At 35.3% G+C, this 22,422-nt stretch overlaps 1 protein-coding gene across 1 annotated transcript; it reads left to right on the top strand.

The window, feature by feature from the left end:
* The first annotated feature begins 7,830 nt into the window (after positions 1 to 7,830).
* LOC131054626 (caffeic acid 3-O-methyltransferase-like) lies at positions 7,831 to 9,347 on the top strand. The gene is made up of 3 exons (XM_057989175.2): positions 7,831 to 8,539; positions 8,718 to 8,782; positions 8,870 to 9,347. The coding sequence occupies exons 1-3, from the start codon at positions 7,831 to 7,833 to the stop codon at positions 9,158 to 9,160; spliced, it is 1,065 nt and encodes a 354-aa protein (XP_057845158.2). The 3' UTR covers positions 9,161 to 9,347.
* Positions 9,348 to 22,422: the final 13,075 nt, after the last annotated feature.

The following is a 22,422-nucleotide window of genomic DNA, read 5'->3' as shown; positions in this document are numbered from 1 at the left end:
CCTTTCCTCATGTGAAAGACAATCCTTTCCAGCTCTTCCAACAAAATATGACACAAAAGATTCTCATTCATCTCCCCTGTGACCAGAGAGGGAATGCAAGCAAGAACCTGATTCTCTGCCACCACTTCTCCCTGGGAATCCTCCCTGAAGAGGGTCTGGAAAAAATGTAGCGACTCCCTCGAAATCTCCTACAAGGATAGACACTACTCACCTCTATCGTTAACCAGAACAGAGATGGAATTTCCATGTCTTCTTGCTTTCGCTGAGTTGAAGAAGAAAGCAATGTTCTTGTCCCCCTCCTTCAGCCAATCAATACGAGCTCTCTGCTTCTAGTATATTTCTTCCCTAAGCTCCCATTCCTCAACCACCTTGACAGCCCTGTCCTCCTCCCTAAGAAAGTCCTTAGACAACCCATGTTATTTGATTTCATTGCTGATCCTATTCAGCATGCTTTGAGCAGCTTTCTTATCATGAAAAATGTTCCCGAAACCCTATCGGTTCCACTGTTTAAGCTGAAACTTAACAAATTGCAGCTGCTTGGCAAAAGAGTACATGGTTGTGCCAAAGGTGGCCTCCCTTTCCTCCACCACTCCGCTACAAGAACTTGCAAAGGAGGATCCCAAAGCCACATGAGTTGGAATTTGAAAGAAGGTGAGTGAGCAACCTGAGCCGAAGAAGACACCAACTTGATGGGCCAATGATCTGACCCTCTCCAGTCCAGGATCTCAGAACTTGTGGACCACCCCCCCCCAATCCAAAAGTTAGAGACCAAAAAATGATCCAACCTCTCTGCAATCCAATACTCTCCCAACCTCCTATTGTTCCAAGTGAACAACCCATTGCTAGGCTTAATGTCAACAAGGTGCAACAAGGATATACTATCCTGAAAAAAGTAGGAAGAGGGTTCCAACCTCATAACCCCCCCTTCTTCTCACTCAAATCAAGCATTGCATTAAAATCTCATGCCATAATCCAAGGGTGAAAAGGGGCCAATCTTCGCACACTTGAAATATGGGACCATAAGTTTTGCTTGCTCTGAAAATCAGTAGGGGCATAGATGTTAGAAAACAAGATTAGTTCTCTAGTCTCAAGACTAGATATAACCCCGAATATCGAAGACCTGGAGGCAACCCACCAGACAAGGTGAAATCTTAATGAGTTCAAAAGGCATGCCACCCCTCTAGAAGAACCAACTGCCCCAACACACTGACACTCGCCTCGCCCCCACAGCTTTGGCACCAGACCCATCATACTCTCCACTGAAAGTTTAGTTTCTTGCAATAATAGGACATTAGGTGAATGATTCCTAATCAACTCCCGAACAACTTTTTGTCTAGGGCCACTGTTCAAGTCCCTCACATTCCAAGAAACCACAATCATTTAGGAGGATTGGAAAAGTGAGAATCCAAAGTCTTCACTGACCCTGACTCAACCAAGTTTTCCCCCATCAATTTGATCTTTTCTAGATCTTTCTTTCTGCCCACCTTTGAACTCTTCTCTAAAGCACTTTTCTTTATATCTTTTTGATGCAAACCCAGGTGAACAGAGGGCTTATTACTTCTAACCCCAGCCGGTTCCATTTTCAAAGCTATCGAAGACCCCTCCCCCTCAACCGAGTTCACCTCAAAGCCTGGAGTGATTTCCAACTAGGCCCCTACTGGCTGATCCATCTCCATCTGCTGACTTCCAATCACAAGAAAGACCTGGGTAGAGTTCTCAAATACTGTTTTCGCCCCCCCCTGAAGCACCTTGATCTAAAGGGGTAAACCCCATATTTACTTCGTGATGGCTAAGGTCATCCAAGACTTCAAATCTGTTGAAGGAATCCCCCTCCTGTCGCTCCTGTAAGGGCCTCTTTTTTCCTCGGTTCCTCTTCTTTGTCTTAACTGAGACCAACCCATCAACACCCTCACCCTTGACCAACATGGCAGCTTTCCCATTCTCAGCCCTATCTAGGCTCGGGTCTGACTACTAAGGTTGGCACACCGCCGACTTATATCTAGGGCACTTACGCTATAAATGACCATACTCGTGACATAGACGACATCCGAAAGGTAGAGTCTCATAATCTAACTGCTGAACCCAAGAATAAGAGCCTGCACACATATCTATAGCATCTGGCAAAGGTTTACTAAGATCAATTTCAACGTAGATATGCGCAAAGGTCATTACCTTTCTCTCCAGGGTTTGTGTTGATGAACCCATAGGCCTCCCAAGCAGTGCGACAAGCATCCGGAGCACATCCTCCAGACAATATTCCACAGGAAAACGTGGTAACCGAACCCACACTGGAACCCTATTTGGGAGCTCCTCAGAAGGATTAAACCTCGCATGCCAAGGCTTGATGAACAATCCCACCTGGTTGCAAAAATACGGCCCCCCTTCAAAGACCCTATTGTGATCCTCCACGCAATTGAAAGTAACCATGAAGTAGTTATTGGCCAACATCATGATCTCCATTTCCCCTTCCGGTGCCCAAGTCCTCTGCGCCCAGTTTTCCAAAAACTGCAAGGAAACCCTCATTCCCAAAAACTTGCAGTATAGCGAGTGTTTTGAAAAATAATCAATGTCTTCTGCTATCATCTCTGGAGGAATAACCAACTTCGGCCGCTCACTACATCTCTCCAGACAACCATTAATCTTTATCATGCGAGAGCTGGCACCACTCCCAAACCCTGAATCTGTTGCATATAGATTATTGTTAAAGGTTTTCATACTCTAAGGTGGGGGTTTTGAGCCCACCGCAACACGAAAAATCCAAGGTTGGAGCAACCTGTGAGGCCTCACCACCAAAACTCGACATCGGAGCGTAAAAATAAAATGAGGATGCCTAAAAAACCACCCCCCCAAAAGGCTGATCAAAGAGGCTCGGAGCCTAAGACACTACCTTGCCCGAGCACCACCGTAGGACAGAGCCAGTTGACACCCCAAGCTCACGGGAGACCCTTGTTCCACCCCCAGCCAGAGCCCCACTCGCAAGCCACCTAAACCCCACCCCCGTACCACTGAAATGCCACCCCCGCGCAGCCAAAGCTCCACCCCCGCGCAACCTCAGCCCCACCCAACAACCCCCGCAACACCCCCACACCCACTGCCGCTCCCAGCCCAACACTTGCCACCCTACCAGATGCCCGACACCCTACACAACCCTCCCCTGCCGCACTAGCAACGACACCACCCACGAGCTAGGGCCGTGAAACCCTAGCTTGGCCGCACATAGACGCCCAGACACACGACATCATTCCGAGCCTATCGTGAAGAATTTTATCATTGTTGTGGCTATGATCGTGCTTTATTTTTGTGAAATATCTAGGAATTCAAATTTTCCTTACTTTTATCAATGTAGTTTCTCCCCAAATTATTCAAGGGGGTTTGGGGGCAACGCCCCCAAGATGGGTTCAAGGAGCAGCGCACCTTGCAGGAGTTATGTTTTCTATTGGCTGACATATTCTAACCCTATTTTTGTAAGCGATATAAATCTTGATAAAACGACTAAGGGTTAGGGTTATTCTGTAGAGAATTTTGTAGCAGTTTGCAATGGTATTGAGTTGCAAGAGATTGCAGGTTGTAATTTGTTTGATTTACTGGACAATAATATTGGACTCTGTTTTGTGGATGTAGCCCGAGTTTGGGTGAACCATGATAAAAGTTGTCTCCTCACTATTGTTATTTCTGTGTTTTTTATTCCCCTGCTTAATCTTTACTTGCATATAACTGATATTTTTTGCATGCAATTCCTAACAAGATCTAAGTTCAATTTCAAAGGGGGAAGGTTAGAGAAATTTGATTGGATTCAACTGGTTTGTATTGATTATCCTCTTTCATAGTTGAATTTGGAATGTAGTTATGAGATTTTGGTAAAAGCACTAATAATTGAAGTAAACTTATAGAAACAGTAAGCTAGAGATGTCCCATAGAGACATCAATTGAGATCAAGGCAAAAAAATATGTTTAGGACTTGTTCTTAGAAGTTCAGCTTGATTTTTTGGGATCGAGTAGTACAGACCTGTCTTGGTCCTCCAAATTTTTTGTTATTGAAAGCTAAACCTGTTTGTTATTGTTGACTTTGCTAGATTCCTTGAATATAGCTCTTGAACTTATTTCTTGCACACAGAAAGAGAGGGAAAGCTTTTTGGAATAGGGGTTTGCCTTAGGTCAAACATCGGTTTTGGAATTAACCATAAAATTGAATTGATAAATATAATGAAGGATTGTAATGAAATGCTTTCTTTTTTAGAAAAAGGCTGAAAATGCTTGAAACAATAATGTATACCTTGATGAAGTTTTGTTTGACCTTCACACAAAGGTTTTAGGATTTCATGTAGGATGTTTTCATAAAACATTGATCATGGATGCCATCTTCAATACTTGAACTTGACTGAACACTGTTGATCCAATACTTGGTGAATGACTAATTGCTTAATCACTTGAATATCACCAAAGTCTAATTGAGATCATAAAAGTTGTTAGGTTTCAAATGAGAGAGTTAGACCTCCTTCTATACTTATTTGCCCGAAAAGAAAATTGAATTTCTACAATAGGCCGACACAGGATCAAATTTATCACTCATTTGAGATGATCATTATGAGGCCCCAATTTAGGGCCTAATTAGGAGGACTAATTTAGGACCAAGACAGCCCCAGGACTCCAAAATTGGGAGGGAACTAGACAGATGATGAAAATACAAGATTGGAATGAAGTGTGAGTAGAACCAGCACTATAATTAGGCATCAGAAACTGGAATGCCAAAGTGAGGCGTAGGTGAAGACAAAATTGTAAGCTAGTACAATTTAAGATGCTACAGTAAGTTATTGTGAGATGGCTGTAACTATTTTCTTTAGAATAATAGATTATTATAAGCAAAGAAAAAAGACAACATTAAAACAAGGTAATGATGTTAATGTATTCTTATCAAGATTTATTATTCTCTTTATAATGTATGAAATCTACAATAGTGATAATTTGGAAGTTTGATTTCTGAAGATGAAATTGTCATATATTTAGTGTTTTGTTGGTATAATAAAAAACGTTGATATTATAAGCCAAAAGTATTTATGTTTTAATTGGTTTGTATTAGTTGACGTTTGGTTGGTTTTAGTTGAAGTTGGGACAGTTACAACCGAAAGAGAAGGTAGTTTTAACTTCTCCTTGATCAATATTCATTTAACATATTTTGGTTAGACATGGGTCTTGAAAAGTATTGGAATGTCATGGAGTTTTGATGAGAGACTAAACACAAATGTTTACTTAAATAAAAGGTTGTTAAATATTGAATGCTTAACTTCTTCCAACTATCCATAATTGATCTGTGGAAGATATATACCTATTGTGTGCACAAGAAAAGGTGATTTTTTTTATGACAACAATACATACCAAATGACAGAGATATTTTTTCATTAAATCAATGATGATTTCCAGTTAGAAGTTTCTGAGAGTGTTCAATAAGACAATCATTGCGAATCCGTAAAACAATTGAAACGTCATAAGCCAATATGTGATCTAGTAACATTATTTTCCAACATGTCTTCAATTGATAGAATTATTTTGGAAAGATTTGTTCACAAGATTTCTGATATAATCAAAATCAGTTTTATTGTCATATATTCTTGATGAAATTATATGAACAATTTTTTTGAAAGTGGCCGATAAAATATTCATAAGGAGATATGGGTAGGTTGATGTTGTTGTGACAGAGCATTTGAAAGTAACTGATAAAGTTTGAATTATAAGTAGATTTGTGTAGGTTGTTATTATTGTGACAGGAGAGTGACTTTGTTCAGATTGTAACATTCTATTTGTCTACATTCTGGACTTGTAAATAGTGATGATTTATTTGTAATTACATTGTTAGAGTTGGTGCTTTAGGAAAGTTGAGATAGTGCTCAAGATATTGATTTATGATTTGAAAGTTGGTGCTTGGATAAGGGGTTTGGTGATTCTTTGGGGTTGTTCTGAAAATTGTAAACATTTTAACTGTGAAGCTGGATTAGGATGGTAGATCCTAGCAGCATTTCTCACTGTGGATTTTCCCAATCTCGGTTTCCACATAACTTTTGTGCATTGTTTGTATTGTGTTTTTCTCTCTGATTTTTGTTTCGCTTCTTTTTAGTTTTCAATGTTCATATTGAAGTTTGATAAAGGTTATCAAAAGTTTAATTTAAAATAGAATCAAAAGTTATATCTTCTATAGATTCAACACCCCCCTACCCACCCTCTTAGTAGAAGCATTGTGTTCTACAACCCTACTAGACCTAACATGGTGATTTGATACTTAAGAAAGACTCTTTGAATATTAAACCCACAACTTTATAAATATAGATTCTAAATGTATCAAATTTATCCCAATAATTTTGTCAAGCAAGAACTTCTTATGTATGAAACATGGTGTTTTCTAAGATCGAATACCAATTATATGCTAAGAAGAGGTCAATTTTCCAACATATCATGTTTCCCTCATATTCTTCAACTAGAAAGGTTGGATTTGATCTTCATTTATGTCTTAGCTAGCACTTCCACACTCAGTAGAAAAGTTTCCTCAAAGTGCTCCAAGTCAACATCTATTAAAGATAACCAAGCACAATAAAGAAAAATAATCAAACTCTTGATAGATATTGCTAAAGCAATACTTTAATATACATAAAAAAAATATCAATTTTAGATTATTATTTTAATTGGACAAAAAAAATTTAGCTTGTTCAATTTCATCAAATTCGAGTTTAGATAGCTTTTGAGTTGAGCTCCACAAGGATACATGGTGACGTGTTTATAAATTTATGATCTAAGTAACACATCAAAATTAAATCACATCCGTGATCATGATTGTCACAAATTGAATTTAGCTTGAATACATCCATAGTGTATCACTCGTTATAAAGGCAAGAAAATATTACACCATTAACTTCTCATTGAGATGGGCCATCAATTTTATTGAGCTCAAGAGTATGTGATAACACTAAAAAAGAACATAATTATACTAGGTAAGATAAGTGGTGAGACTAAACTTTGTTGCATGCCTTATATAGTAGTAGTAAATATCAACTATGTAGATTGATTGATTAAAGATCATATAGTAGGACATAAACAAATGTGAGTGCCCTTATCAATTGCAATATATAAACATTTCTGAGTCCACAAGATTATTCAGATATGAAAAACTTGTACCTAGAAGCACAAGGGAGTGGACAAATCAGATTGCTAACAGCTTAGGTCTAGAGAACAGAGAACGTCTGATCGTAAGCAAGTAAAAGTCAGATAGACAGGAAAGAGGGATTCATGTTGTAAGAAAGTAATTATATGACTGAACCAAAACCATGTGGTGCAAAACAAAAGAACAGACATGAAAATCAAATGAAATTGAGGCTCAAGGAACCTAAGCACAAGACGTAAATAAATAATTATACCATGAAACCTTAAAGATGCGAAAAAAGCTTATAAGCATGGATAAAAAAGTAAGGCACAAAAGAAATTTATAATGAAAAAATGTCCCCCGTTCATGATTTGGATAAGGCACTAGAGTTTAAAAAAGGGGGTCCCCCCGTTCATGAGGAACTGGGCAGCATTGCACAAGTTGGCTTCCACAGAGTCACTGCAATGTGTTAAACCACGTGTTCCTCTTATATTTTTCAAGACACTGCAAGGCCTTTCAATATATTTAAAAAATTAAAAAGGTGTTTGCAGCAATATTTCACGCTCTATTTAAACATTAAATATTAAAAGGGTTTCATTCACGTTTTAATATTTGATAATGGGTGACATGTCATTGCTGTTCCACGTTTCTGTGTCCATGACTTCCCTATAAATTGACAAAGTTTGTAATAGATGAGACAAACTATGGCTTCCTCAGAGTCTCCTATGGAAGCACATCTCCAACTCTATGAAATAATTCTTTCAGCAGCGAAGCCCATGGCCCTTCGAGCTGCTGTTTTGCTTAACATTCCTGACATTATTGCCATCCATGGTAGTGAGAATCCCCTCTCTGTGGGCCAAATTGCTTCACATATTTCTACTTCCACCAACAAATCTGTCCATACTGACTATCTGTTTAGAATCATGAGACTTCTAGCTTCCATTGGTGTCTTCACCGAAGAGACCACAGTGGATTATGGTGGCACTCGCCAATTCAAATATGGCTTGACCAGCCTCTCTAAGTTGCTGGTGAAAAATGGTGCCCAACAATCCTGTGCACCCACTGTGTTGACCATTAATCTAAAGTGTGTAATAGATGGGTATCAGCATCTTCATGAGTCTGTCATAGAAGGCTGCCCTGCATTCACCAAAGCCAATGGCATGGGCATATTTGAGTACATGAGCAATAATCCTGAAGCAAACAGGATTTTAAACGAGGGCATGGCTACTAATACTGGCCCTTTAATGGCTCATGTGGTGAAGATTTATGGTGGGTTTAAGAGCTTCAAGAGTGTGGTGGATGTTGCAGGAGGGTTAGGGTCTGCAATATCTGTAATAGTTGCAGAATATCCCCACATTCATGGCATCAATTTCGATCTTCCTCATGTCATAAGGACTGCACCTCCCATACATGGTCAGTAGTCTTCTCCATCTCTAAACTTTATAGAAAATAAGTATCTAGATTTTTGGAGGGTGGCATTAATTTCAATTTCCTCTATGGTTAGATAACTGGTAAATTTTTTTATTTCTAAATTTTATGGAGAAGAGCATGTGAAGAGCAACAAGTTCGATTAAATTCCCTGTAAATGCAGGAGTAGAGCATGTGGAGGGCAATATGTTTGAGCAAATTCCTTCTGCAGATGCAATTTTTATGAAGGTGGGCTTTTAAATTTTGTTGTACATAAATAAAATTTTACTTTTGAAATGCTGATTTTACATGATACTTTTGTTGGTTTTTCTGCAGTGGATTTTGCATGACTGGGATAATGAACAGTGTTTAAAAATCTTAAAAAACTGCTATGAAGCAATACCAGAGGACGGGAAAGTATTAATTGTGGATGCAGTTATTGATGATGATGGGGGGATGAAGAGGCAAGCAGGATTCTTGTTTGATATGTGTATGATGGCTGCTTCTACTGGTGGGAAAGAAAGAACATGGAAAGAATTTGAGGACCTGTTTTTCAAAGCAGGGTTCAACAGTTACCGTGTCATTAAATTGCCTTTCCTTCAATCTTTCATAGAAATTTCTAAATAGTAACAGAAAATCTGGATCATATATGTATGACAAATTTTAAACCATATGCAGTATTTCTTACCTGACAAGTTTGGAATTACCTTTCACTCAGTATTTTATTTTTTACTATACAAGGAATAATCTTGAATGCTGTGATATAGGATATTTTGTAATTTTGCAGTAGAGGATGAACATATATACACTTTATCTTAAATCCAGTCGTTTAATTCTATGGGATTTGATCTGCCTGAGGTACATTTTTTTTAATTTAAAAAATAACGTTTTATGGAAATTCATTTTGGATGCTTTTTGTATTCTTATTTGATGCTCTTCTTTCCAGCAATCCCTCAAACCTGCACTAATGTTCATTACGGTTATACTCTGACTTTCACTTATGACCCAGCAAATTAATGAATTGATGCAGTGAATCTCGTAAACCAAACTCTAGGAATTTAGAGTATACGACATTTGATTCTGTCAGAAATTTTTAAAACTCACCTCATGCCGATTAGTGACAACGGTTAACGAAGAGAGGTCACTTTTCGAGGGTTAATTTTGAAAGTATGTAGCAGTGACATGAAATCTTATTTGGCTTTTATTTGTTAAAAAAATGTGAAATGTTCTTGCTCATTTACAATTAAGTTTTAGAGGTGTAACTTATCATGTTTTTTGTCACTTTAACTTCAAAGACGATTTTTTAAAGATTTGGCCAAAACATAATAATGAGAAGTGGTGGTAGCGGTCCGTGGTAGAGGCCGAGTAGGTGTTCATGGGCGGCGTGGCCGGGCCGTGGAAGAGGTCGTGGCAGTGGCGGATCATCTGCCCCTATATGCTCTCCCTCCACACCTTCTGCGCAGCTAGATATGGTCCTGCTAATTTTTTTTGAATTTTTTTGCTACATTTCTTGATGTTTGAACGCAATATGTGTTATAGAGCAATTTCTTTTTTGAAGTAATATAATCTTTTGGCTTTGCCGTTTGCTGATAAAAAAAATGATTTGGTTCAAATGTAATCATGGAATCTTTGGTAATTGAAAAAAATATCATTTGTTATTAGAATCATACAATATTCTTATTTAGAATGTGACTTAAATATGTAATGCAAATGATCTCAATACTTTTTAGTAAGAATAAACTTTGTTATCTCTAATCTTTATATATTATAGAATGACATAATAGTTGAAAACAAAAGTATCATTTGTTATTCTAAAAACAACATATTTTTAAAATACAATCATTTTCAACTTTAAAAGATCACAAAGTTTTTGACAATTATCTACTCATGGCACCCCAAGTTGGTTGAATTGTGGGTGGTTCCCCAATTTATCCTCATTTAAAGGACTTGGAAGATTATGTTACCTAGACAATTATTCAAAGATGAAAGAGATGTCTTCTCATGTTTGTCTCTTAGTCAAGCACTTAGATTAAGGGTGTCCTAGAAAATTATTCAAAGGTTATTTAGAAAGGTCTTCCCAAGTCTATCTCCTATTCACACACTAGGGTTAAGGGTCTTTCCAATTGTCTCTGAGTTACAAATTGGGGTTAGCTAGGGTAGGATTTGGAATTATTTAGTTTAGATCTATGTGGAACTTATCCCATGCATCTTGGGCCGATCTATGTAAAAGGTTTTGAACCCTTTCAAATCTCTTTTTACCTTAACAAAAAATAATTAGCCTAGATAAAGAGTTGAGACAAGATTATTCAAATTGAATATATTAAATTTATATAACTTAATTTTCATACCTAGGTCAAAATTTGGTTATGACAATAAGCAACAAATATGATGATCCAATAGACCATAGCCCATATCCATAAATTTGGTCAAAAATGACAAATAGAGGATTTGGGGATTGAACATGAATCTTTAGTGATAAATCATAAGATAAATAGTCTACTACGATGTCATGAGACAAATTCACATAATAATAAGCCACTTGTTAGCTAGTTATTGTATTACGACAATCAAGTCAATAAAGCATGACAAAAAATCTAAGGGAAAAAGGTATGGATATACAATTTTACCATTATATTTTCTCCCGCATTGATGTGCATACAAACTACTAGGAAAACAATTTCACACTAAATAAAACTACCCATCTTGGTGTAAAGAAAATAGTCTTTTAAATTTCCTTGCAATGGGTGCTCCATACAAAACAAAACATACCAAAATTAAATTCAATGAGCCTAAAATATATCACACATTTAAGATAAACACTAATTTCAACTCTCTTGAGAAAGAACTATTCTTAAGAATAGTGAAAGTAAAGAGAAGGGTAAGAGGTTTCACCTTTTATAGAAAGTAATATAAGATTCGATTATATAAATATGTAGATCTCTAACTAAATCGATAAGATACTAAAGGAATATAAAAATATAGAATATGAGCTCTAACTTTGTAGATAGAATGATAAAAAAAATATTATGTTGAATTGAAATATCTCTAGATGTATCAATCAATGTTTGTTAGGTAAAATACAATGCTCATAGGTATTATAATTATGTTGTTACAATAATTATCATGAAAAAAAATTAGTGTCTCATTTATGCTACATAGATGGATAAGAGAAATGGCATCTTCAATTCATAATGCATTTAAACCATTACATCCACAATAAACTATGTAGCAATATTCAATCATTCCCTCGATGAATATTTATAGAAGGATAGCCTCTACAACTCTAAAATAAAAAAACAAGAAACATTCATGCACACATCAAAATATTACAACTACCATTGGAAATATAACATATGAAGCATTATGAATTTTACTTAATAGCCAAGATATTTAATTTTGACTACACTAGACTCATTCCATGTCTAAAGGCAACCCCATTAAATTTCACTTAATAGTGTTCAACCAATTGTAATTCTACTTTAGCTTTCTATTCTAATGAGCCACTTCATTTAGCAATGATGATCTATCAAAGGTATTAACGCTATCAATCTTTGTATTCCATCTTTTCAATACAAAGATCGACTTCTCAAGAAATAAGGTTGTTTAGGCTCAATGACACCCACATATTTAAGTGTGGGAGTAAAGTGTAATCTCACCTTGGCACATGCACACATGCATAGTCAAAACAATGTTTTAGACCATTATCACACTAGGGTAGTCTAGAATTTCATTGGTTTCTAGGTATAAGTATGATAGATTTTTATCTCATTAACTTCTTAGATTTGTAAAATATTTATAGCTCCACATCTATAAGTAACTAGTAAGCACATACAAAAATAAGACATGCCTTGTCGCATCATCAGTTCCACTTTCTATGTTAACACCTCTAGGGTTTTACTAGCATAATGACAAAATTGTTATACAAGAAATTGTATAATCCATCCTAATTTTTGCACTAGTGCCTATATATTTTCACCAACATAATGAGGACACCACTTTACAATAAAATGAAGAAGACCTTGATACAATTACATGATGGTTCAACACAACTAGTACTTTTTAAAATCATATTCAACCACATTCTTCATCTAAGAAATAGATTTAATGAAGACCATTTCTATAGACAAAAGGATGAATGGTATGTGCATAATTTTGTGTAACTTGCACTTTTACACACCAATTAAACATCAACAAATATGATGCTAAAGTATTCTCCTTCATAACCACATTGTACCAATTTTCATTACAGAAGCTTTAAGGTTTTACATGGCTTCAAACAAATCTATGAAGACATAAATTATAGTACATCTATAGTAGAAAGCACAAGAAAATCATGCACGTGCACTGTTTGATCACGACTTTAGGAGTTTGTACTTCTATCAACAACAACATTATCAACTCTTGCACAAACATCTTTACTCTATGTCTGATCAACACATGGGAAAACCATACATTTTTTATAAATAGATTATATTTGGTTTCATACACATCAAACACCTATTCATGTTTCATCCACATCTTTGTTCCAATCAAAGAGAACCATATTGATTCAATACTTGGGTAGGTCTAAGTTTATGATGAAAAAATAGTACTCGTAAGTGGCCATATATTGATAAAAACTAAACTTAAGCAACTACATATGAAAAATTGAATTGGTTATCTACACAAGCTACATTATGTGTAGTAGAAAAATTTGTAGGAAATTGAATACAATTTATGGACTAGCATATTTTGAATTTTTAAAAGTGAATTTGGAAAAAAATGGATCTTTCAGTAAGGAACCATTAAAATTTTAAGAAGAAAAAAAGTAGTTGGTATTATAGCTAACCTCAATATGAGCACAAAAATATGCATTCAAAAAGTATTTAGAAATATATAAAGGACACATAAGTGGATGTGACACATATTTTGGTGAAATTTGGGACACATGAGCCTCTATGTCAGAATTTTTGAGATTTTTTTTAATTCAATAATTATTTATGATTTTAATGATTTGTTATAATTTGAATTTGTAAAACAACAAAAGAGGGTGCTCCAAAAATAAAAGAGAAGAAAAAAGAACATTGAACAAGGGATTGAAGGAACAAGAAAATGAGAAGAAAGAGGAGAAAGAGCAGAGAACTCAATAGATTCCTAGTAGGCACAAATCTAAACTAGAAGAACACATTTCACTAGTAGGTAAACTCCCAAAATGGAGTGGGGAGAACACAAAGGGAAGCAACCACGGAATTAAGAAAACTCTATAAGGAAGGAAAGAGAAAAGGGAAGAGGAAAATTAAAAAGGAGATCAAATGACAAGTGGTACATAAGTATAGAACAAATTAACAACACTGGCACATAATCGCACTTGGCCACTAAATTTTTTTTCCTCTTTAAAACTCAACTACTAATTAAGTAAACCTATTCATTAGTCTCCATTAAAATAAAAATATAACCACTTTCCATTAGGTGTTGTTTATATACCCATCATTAAAAATCATTAGTGTACAAACATTCACATATGCACAAGGGTCATATCACATATCATACACATAGTGATTGTCTCGAGCATAAGTTGCATATACACAAAGGACTAGCTCATACACATCATTGGTACACAAAGTACACATCGAATACATAGTGAGTATCTCCAACCTAAATCACACACACAATGAGTATCTCCAACATACATCGCATAGACAATAGTGACTAGCTCATATAGACATGAGAAAGACTATAAAGACTAGCTCATGCAGGCATCACAAATTGTCTCATCCACAATGACTAATTATCTTTTGTCCATAGTGCATTCCAAATAAAAAATTAACGTCGATGCATTGCACATTATATCATAGGTCCCATTCCCTTACCTAGTCTTCTACACCAATGGATAATTGGGAAGAGGATTCAATGCATCCCATGCTACACTAGGGGTCTATCCTCAATCCGGTACTAGGGTCCAGTAAATCATCAGACAATGAAGAAGAGGATTAAGTGCATCCCATAATACATCATAAATCTGTCCTCAAGATCCCAAGGAATTCCACAAGTAGTTAACCAACCTAGCATTGTGGATTCCAACTTCAACCACCTATAGGCCACTAGCAACAATTTTGTCCACCTAAGAAGAAGTAGCTTCCCACATATACCATCTAGTGACCTTAGTGATATTGTCATTTTCCTTATTCAGAAATCTCTACATGCTCATGCTTTTATTTTATTTTTTAATAATGTCTGAAACCTCTCCTTATTGTGCAAGCTAGAGGAAGGCTGGTAAGACTATGTATTCCCATACCTTCGCGTGGTGCCCATGTTGGCACCATACTCCCATTAATGTCTATCCAATAGGCCCAAATTGTAGTTACCCTCCGCGTTAAATTGGTTTTGACTGTTATTTTATGCATTATTTATTTGTTTTAATCTATATATTTTCATTTCTCCAATATCCATCGTGGACGTAGCAAACAAATGAATCACCCCACGAGTTCAAGAGTCCCACGAGTTCAAGAATGAATATTTTAATGCAGCTATTTACAATATTTTACACGGCAAAAAAAATGGTCACAAACACATTTTACTTCTTTAATATATGTTACAGAATCACTTTAAGTAAAATATTCGAGAGGAAATTTGAGCCACTTTTGGTAATTCAGTTAAAAATTGCCAAGCAATCACTAAAAGGAAATTGGAGCAACTGTCATTTCACATCAGATATATATAATACTAAAGCAATATATAGTGAGAACTTGGAGACATGATAAAGGGATGATAAGCATGGATAAGGGAAAAAGAAATTATAAAAAGGAGAAAATGAGAAAGTCTCAAATTGCTTAGCCCAATGAGCAATTTAAAAACGGGGTCCCCAATGAGCAATTGGCCCACACTGCACAAGTTGGTGATGCATCTCAAATTGAGAGTCTGTAGTTGATGAGACAACTGTGGCTTCCTCGGATTCACTTCAATCTGTTAAACCACGTTTTCCTCCTCTTATATTTTCCAACAATGAGTTTCAATATATTAAAAATTAAAAGCAGTTTACAGTAATATTTCACAATCTATTTAAACACTAAATATTTCAAGAGTTTTACTCACGTTTTAAAACTGCTAAAATAGTTTACTGTAACTGTTATAAACAATTTGATATTTGATAATGGACAACATTTCACTGTTGTCCCACTGTTGATATTTGATAAATTGACAAAGTTTGTAAGAGATGAGACAACAATGGCATCAACAAAGTCTCCCAAAGGCACTAGAATTTAAAAACGGGGTCCCCAATGATCACGAGGAAAGAAAGAAAAAACACGGAAAGAATTTGAGGACCTGTTTCAATAGTTACCATTACCTTTCCTTCAATCACTCATAGAAATTTCTAAATAGTAAGTGGGAAGCAGTAACAACAACTTTCCAAATATATGTATAATAATTTTAAACCACATGGAGTATTTCTTACTGGACAAGTTTGAAATTATCTTTCACTCAGTATATTTTTTTTCTCTGCAACTAGTAACCTTGAATGATGTGATACAGGATATTTTGTAACTCTGTAGCAGAAGATGAATATATGCACACTTTATCTTAAATCCAGAATCCAAAATTTTAATTCTATGAGGATCTGATCTGCGTGAAGCACAAATTTTTTAATTTAATAAATCATATTTTATATAGATTCGTTTTACATTTTTTCTTATTTGTTGAAGATATTTCAGATTCTCTTCTCTTTCCCACAATTCGTCAAACCTGCTCTAGTGTACATTAGGGTTGTACTCTTTTGACTTTCACTTAAGTTCAAGTAAATTAATAAATTGATGCAGTGAGCCCCGTAAACCAAGCTAGAGGAAGTTGGAGTCGATGAAATTTCATTATTTGCCAAATATTTTTCAATATTATCTCACGTCGATAAGGAAAAAAACATAGGATTCAAGATATGATTGAATGTCTTAATTCACATGTGATTCAACATGGTATGGTGCCTCTTGTTTTTTATGAACTAAAATTGCTAAAAGCAGAGCTTGAAGAAGTTTTATCCAGAGAAGAAATCTATTGGAGACAGAAATCGAGCGAGATCTGGCTTTCAGATGATGATAGAAATACAAAAATTTTTCACTCTTCAACAAAAATTAAGAGAAGTAGAAATATGATATCTTGTATTGAGTGTCCAAATGACAGACTTTTAACATAACAGGAGGATATTGCTTTAGAGGCAGTTAGGTTTTTTAAGTCACTATTGTCTTCGGAGCATGAAGATCTTCATAATAACATTTCTTCTAATATTCCTTCTTTGGTATCTTCAGAAGATAATAAAATGTTGATGTCTCCTTTTTCTTTGGATGAAGTTAAGAATGTTGTTTTTGCAATGAACCCTGATAAGGCTCCGGGACCAGATGGATTTACTCCTTTATATTTTCAGAAATGCTGGGATTTTGTGGGAAATGATGTTTTATTGGCCCTTGAGGAAGCTAGAAGGAATAGATCTATTTTGAAAGAGCTTAATACTACAATGATTGCAATTATTCCTAAAAAAGAGGTTACCAAGACATTTGCTGATTTTCGCCCTATTGCTTTATGTAATACTTTGTACAAGATTTTTACCAAGGCTATTTCTTTAAGGTTGGCTAAAATTCTGCCTAGGATCATTTATTTAGATCAAGGTGGTTTTGTTCCAGGAAGGGAGACAATAGAGGGAGCTATAGTGGCGCATGAGGTTCTGCATTCTATTTCTACTCAGAGAATCCCGACCATGATCCTCAAATTAGATATGATGAAAGCATATGATAGAGTAGAAGGGGGGGCATTGTGTGTTGTTCTACTTAAATTGGGCTTTTCCAAGGCATGGGTCAAATGGATTCATGCTTGTATTTCTTCTGCAAGGTTCTTGACTCTAATTAATGGCTCCCCTTGTGGTTTTTTCTCCTCTTCTAAGGGTTTGAGGCAGGGGGATCCCTTGTCTCCTTTCTTGTTCATTCTTCTAGCTGAAATGTTCAGTTGGGCTATAAGAGCTGCTAAGCTAGGAGGGCTTTGGAAGGGAATTAGGATTCATAATATTTCACAAAACATTTCGCATTGCTTGTTTGCAGATGATACCTTGTTATTTGGTCAGCCCTCTTTGGATGAGGCAAGAGTGATAAAGGGGATAATATAGAACTATGCATCCTTTTCTGGTCAAAGAGTCAATGTTGATAAGTCAAAGATTTTTTTCCTTCATGCTTCACAATTGGTTCATGATAGATTGAAGATTTTTTGGGGATTTGCATCTGGAAATCTTCCTTGTTCTTATCTTGGTATACCTTTCTTCATTAAGAAGGATAGAGTTGAGTTTTGGGCTAAGATCATTTCAGTTATCTCTAGAAGGATCCTATCATGGAATCATAGATGGTTATCTTTGGCTGGTAAGATTGTTCTTATTAAGTCTGTCCTAAATGTTGTTTCTATTTATCTCATGTCTGTTTTGCAGTCTCCGAAAGCTTGTTAGTTTGCAAGATACTCTTAGGTCCTTCCTTTGGAGTAATAATAAAGAACTTAAGAAGAAACTCTCTTTGGTAGCATGGGATAAAGTTTGTTTGCCTAAAAACCTTGGGGGCACAGGCATTAGGAGTTTGGAAAGTCAGAATTTAGCCCTAGGTGCTAAGTTGATTTGGAAATTGTATGAGAGACCATTCTCCTTTTGGGCACAAATTATGTTCGCTAAATATTTAAATAACGGACCAACAGAGTATGTTTTTCAAGTTTCTAATTTACCGTCTGGTTCAGCTATTTGGAATTTTCTATGTAAATGTAGATCAGTGATTTTGCCTCATCTCTCATGGATTGTTCATAATGGTAGAAAGGTCAGGTTTTGGGAGGAAGTTTGGAATGGACATCCCCCTTTGGTGAACTCGAGGGGTTGGTCTCCTTTAATTTCCACTCTTTCTTCCCTTTGGGGTGTCTTTGTGGCTGATTATTTTGAAATTGAGTATAGTGGAAATCTTAAGGTGGCAAAATGGAAATCAATTGAGTTTTTAGATATTGATCAAAATGTGAAATTGGAATATGAAAAGATGTTGGGGGAGAGACTAATAATTCTTTCTGATGCCGACGATGAGCTTATCTGGACAAGGAATATCTCTGGTAAGTACACAATTAAGGATGGCTATAATTCTCTCTTGGTTGTTAAAGATTTATCTACTTGGCCATACAAGCTATTTTGGCATATGGCTTGCCTCCCAAAGGCTGGTGCTTTTGCTTGGTTAGCAGCGCAGGACAGGGTCCTTACAGGAATGAGGTTGGACATGTTGGGTATTACGACAGTATTTTCTTATGTCTTTTGTAATAAAAACTTAGAATCCTTTGAACACTTGTTTCTTCATTGTGATTTTGCCTATGCTTGCTGGTAGTGGTTGTTTGAAAAGCTTAATCTATCCTTTGCTATTGGTAAGGATCTCCTTTCCCACTTTAGAGCCTGGCCTCTCCTGTTTGCCTCATCTTTCTATGCATGTCTTTGGATTATTTCTCCATCTATTGTGATTTGGAATATTTGGCTAGAGCGTAACAATAAGATTTTTAAACAAACAAGTTCTTCCTTGGCTGGGGTTTTATTGAGGATTGAATCTTCCATCTCTGAAGTTGCTTTGTGTTTTATCTATAAGAATTTGGAAACCCTTACCTCTTTTTCTCATTGGGATGGTAGGGTAACTCGAGTTTGGAGAATGTTATCAATCTTACCTTCTCATGGACCTATTTTAAATAAGACTAATGCTATAAGTAAGATAAATTTTGCTTGCTGGAAACCTCCTCCACAAGGGCACTTTAAATTGAATTTTGATGGTGCTTCTCATGGGAACCCTGGCCTGGTAGGGGTAGGTATGGTAATTTATGATCATAAGGTAAGGTTTGTTCAGGCTCGTTGTCATGCAATTGGTTTCAAGTCTAACAATTGTGTAGAATTCTTTCCTTTGTCCTTGGGTTTGACTATGGCTATATCTTTGGGAATTAAGGACTTGATAATTGAGGGTGATTCTATGGTTATTATTCAAAGTGTCATGAAAAATAAGTCGAATTGTTGGCAATTACAATATATACTTGATCATATTTTGCAAAAATTAGATTTTTTTGATTCCTTTTTGATTTCCCACTGTTATAGGGAAGTGAATAAGATTGCAGATTTCTTGGCTAACTTATCCATTGACAATGAAGCTAATATGCAGGTAGTAAGTGTGGATGAGATCCCTTCCTCAGTTTTGGAATATTTGAAGTAAAGAAGGGCATAGTTGTAGTCTTCATCAACCTCCTTATTTGGTGTGGATTTTCTTTGGTGTGGGTTCTGCTATGCTTGATCACAATGTTTATTTTGATAGGGTCTTTGATTATGGTTTCATTTCTGCTATGTGGTATCATTCTAACCAGTGGTTTGGAGAATTGTGTTTCATAGACAGGGGTGGTTCAGACTGGTGTTTTTTGGCAGCAATGGATATGCATCCTTCGGTGATCATACTTTAATATTCCTTCTATATGCTTCTGTTGGCGGCTTCCTTTCTATCTAATGCGGCTTATGTAATTGGGATGGGTTTTTTGATGTACTATGCCAATGGGCTTTTGGTATTGGGTAGAATAGGCTTGTGTTACTTAAGCAATACTGAAGGGTTTTCTTACTGGTTCTTTCCCTTCAGTGCTTTTTGAGCCAGACACTATAAAAAAACTTTTAAAATTTAATATAGTTCAGTGGTTCTATCCACTTCTATCAAAAAAAAACAAAAAAACTTGATGCAGTGATTAAATGTGTTTTGGCAATGATTAAGTTTGGTTTCAAATCATTTTCACTGACTAGCAATCGTGTTCTTCTGTTGGTTGTGTTGTTGATTTCTTGTCTCTATCTCACTTATTTTGAGACTTGTTCTATTTCGCTTGCTTTCTTTCTTTCCCTTTTTCAATCTTTTTCAAGGATTCTTTCAAAATCTATATTTTAATCAAAATTATTAGAGTAATTTTATGACTGTGTAGCAATTATATGAAATATTACAGTATCTTTTATTTTTTAAATTACGAAATGGTTTTTGTCAATTACTTCAATTAAAATTTAGAAATGTCATTCATCATGCAACTTGTCATATTAGCACATCTAATTAGAAGTGTCCTAAAAATGATTTTCTAAATATTTAACTAGAACTGAATTTTGGAATCTAGAGACATTATCAAAATTTGAGAATGAAACAACTCAAACTTGGGGACACTGTCCTGCTATATGACATCAAGTTCTAAAAGCAAGGAAAACTTAAGGCTCAATGTCTTGGCCCCCTACAAGATTAATGACGTTATGGAATCTAGAGCATTCTGATTAGAAATCTTAGATGGAATTCTTTTATAGTGTTATGTAAATGGAGCAAGATTAAAACACTTCCACCAAGATACTATACAAAGTTCACTTGAGGACAAGTCAAGGTTTTGTGGAGGGGTTGATGTTCATGGAAAAATGAGATCAAAGAAGCTAAGGAAGGTAAAATACAGATCACTTGCAAGTTGGTAACAATTTTTGTTGATTATAGAGTGTCCAAAATAATTAGCAAGATAGATGATACATACAAAGCATATTTAGATTTAAAATTTTCCTTTGTCAAACATGAATTGGATTAAAAAAATATTAGGATAATAAAGGATAGATGAAAGCCAAGAGCTTTAGTAATAAGGCAAACTGTCAATGTCACTACGTATGACTTTGAGGTAATAGAACAATAATAATTCATAGGTTGCAACAAAATAAATAAGGGGTAGGAGGAAGCCCCTACAATGGATCCAACTTGGGGGACCACATAAGTGGATGAACAACTAACTTGAGATGCCAACCATCAATAAATCAATAAAAGGAACAAATAGGTGTAGCATTGAAACTTAGGATAAATTAAGAGTAGCAAAAACAAATAGAAGAATAACCAAATTAGATATTCAAGGAGGCTCTCCAACAAGATCTAAGGGATTCATAGGAACCTCATCAGACTTGGAAGAGATTGCCACAAGAATAGGTTGATTGTTTCATGTTTGTGATTTTCTACAAATTGACATTAACACTTTCATTATAAAATCGTATAATATCCTATAGTTGCAATTTTTTTTTCAAATTGACATAAAAGAACATACTTATAACTTTATACAAATTAACATACAATAGTATTATACTTATGACTTGATACAAATTATTATTTATAAAAATAATAAAATTCTTATAACTTGATGCAAATTAACATGAAATACCATTTTAATTTTGTCATATTCTAAGCCTTTTTCTAAAGAGTCATTTTCAACATTCGATTAGTTTGTAAAATAAGCATGTAAAACGAATCTAAATAAAATAAAATTTATGTATTTAAAACTGTAGTCACACAAATCTGTCCAGCTTAATTAAATAAATATTCGATATTTATTTGATTAAAAATGCACTAGCCACCAGTTAATTAAATTAATATTTAATTAATTCATCCCCAAACATTCTTCTATTAATTAAATAAATTATTCAATTTATTTTAATTAATTCATTAAATCAAATTCAAATCAGTTAAATAAATAAAATCTATTTATTTAATAAAATCCCCTTTTCCTCTTTTAAATAAATTAAATAAAACATTTATTTAAATCATTATCCCCACCCCACTTGCATTTTCCTACAAATGCAACTTGCACATATTTATTGAAATAAATAAATTTTTATTTTAATAAAATCCTATTTTCCCTCACCCACCAAATCCAATTGCATTCCTAAATCCCCTTCTAGATTCTTCTAACCCCTTCCTAATTAGCCTATTCCATCCCCTAATTATTGCCACATTCCTAAGCAAAATGGAGTCACTTCTCAAAGACTCCAAAGTCTTTGAAAAGCATTAAATGCTTTGTGTGTTCAACAAATTAACCCCCAAAGTCTTCCAAGACCACTAATGGCTCTTAGA

The sequence above is a fragment of the Cryptomeria japonica genome, chromosome 5, assembly GCF_030272615.1.
Source record: "Cryptomeria japonica chromosome 5, Sugi_1.0, whole genome shotgun sequence".
Taxonomy (NCBI): domain Eukaryota; kingdom Viridiplantae; phylum Streptophyta; class Pinopsida; order Cupressales; family Cupressaceae; genus Cryptomeria; species Cryptomeria japonica.
This window is presented reverse-complemented; position numbering and strand designations above follow the sequence as displayed.

Excerpts from the sequence above, each read along its gene's own strand:
- LOC131054626 (XM_057989175.2), top strand. The coding sequence starts at position 7,831 with ATGGCTTCCTCAGAGTCTCCTATGGAAGCACATCTCCAACTCTATGAA. Across the intron at positions 8,540-8,717 it reads GACTGCACCTCCCATACATG|GAGTAGAGCATGTGGAGGGC; the intron begins GTCAGTAGTCTT and ends CTGTAAATGCAG. Across the intron at positions 8,783-8,869 it reads CAGATGCAATTTTTATGAAG|TGGATTTTGCATGACTGGGA; the intron begins GTGGGCTTTTAA and ends GTTTTTCTGCAG.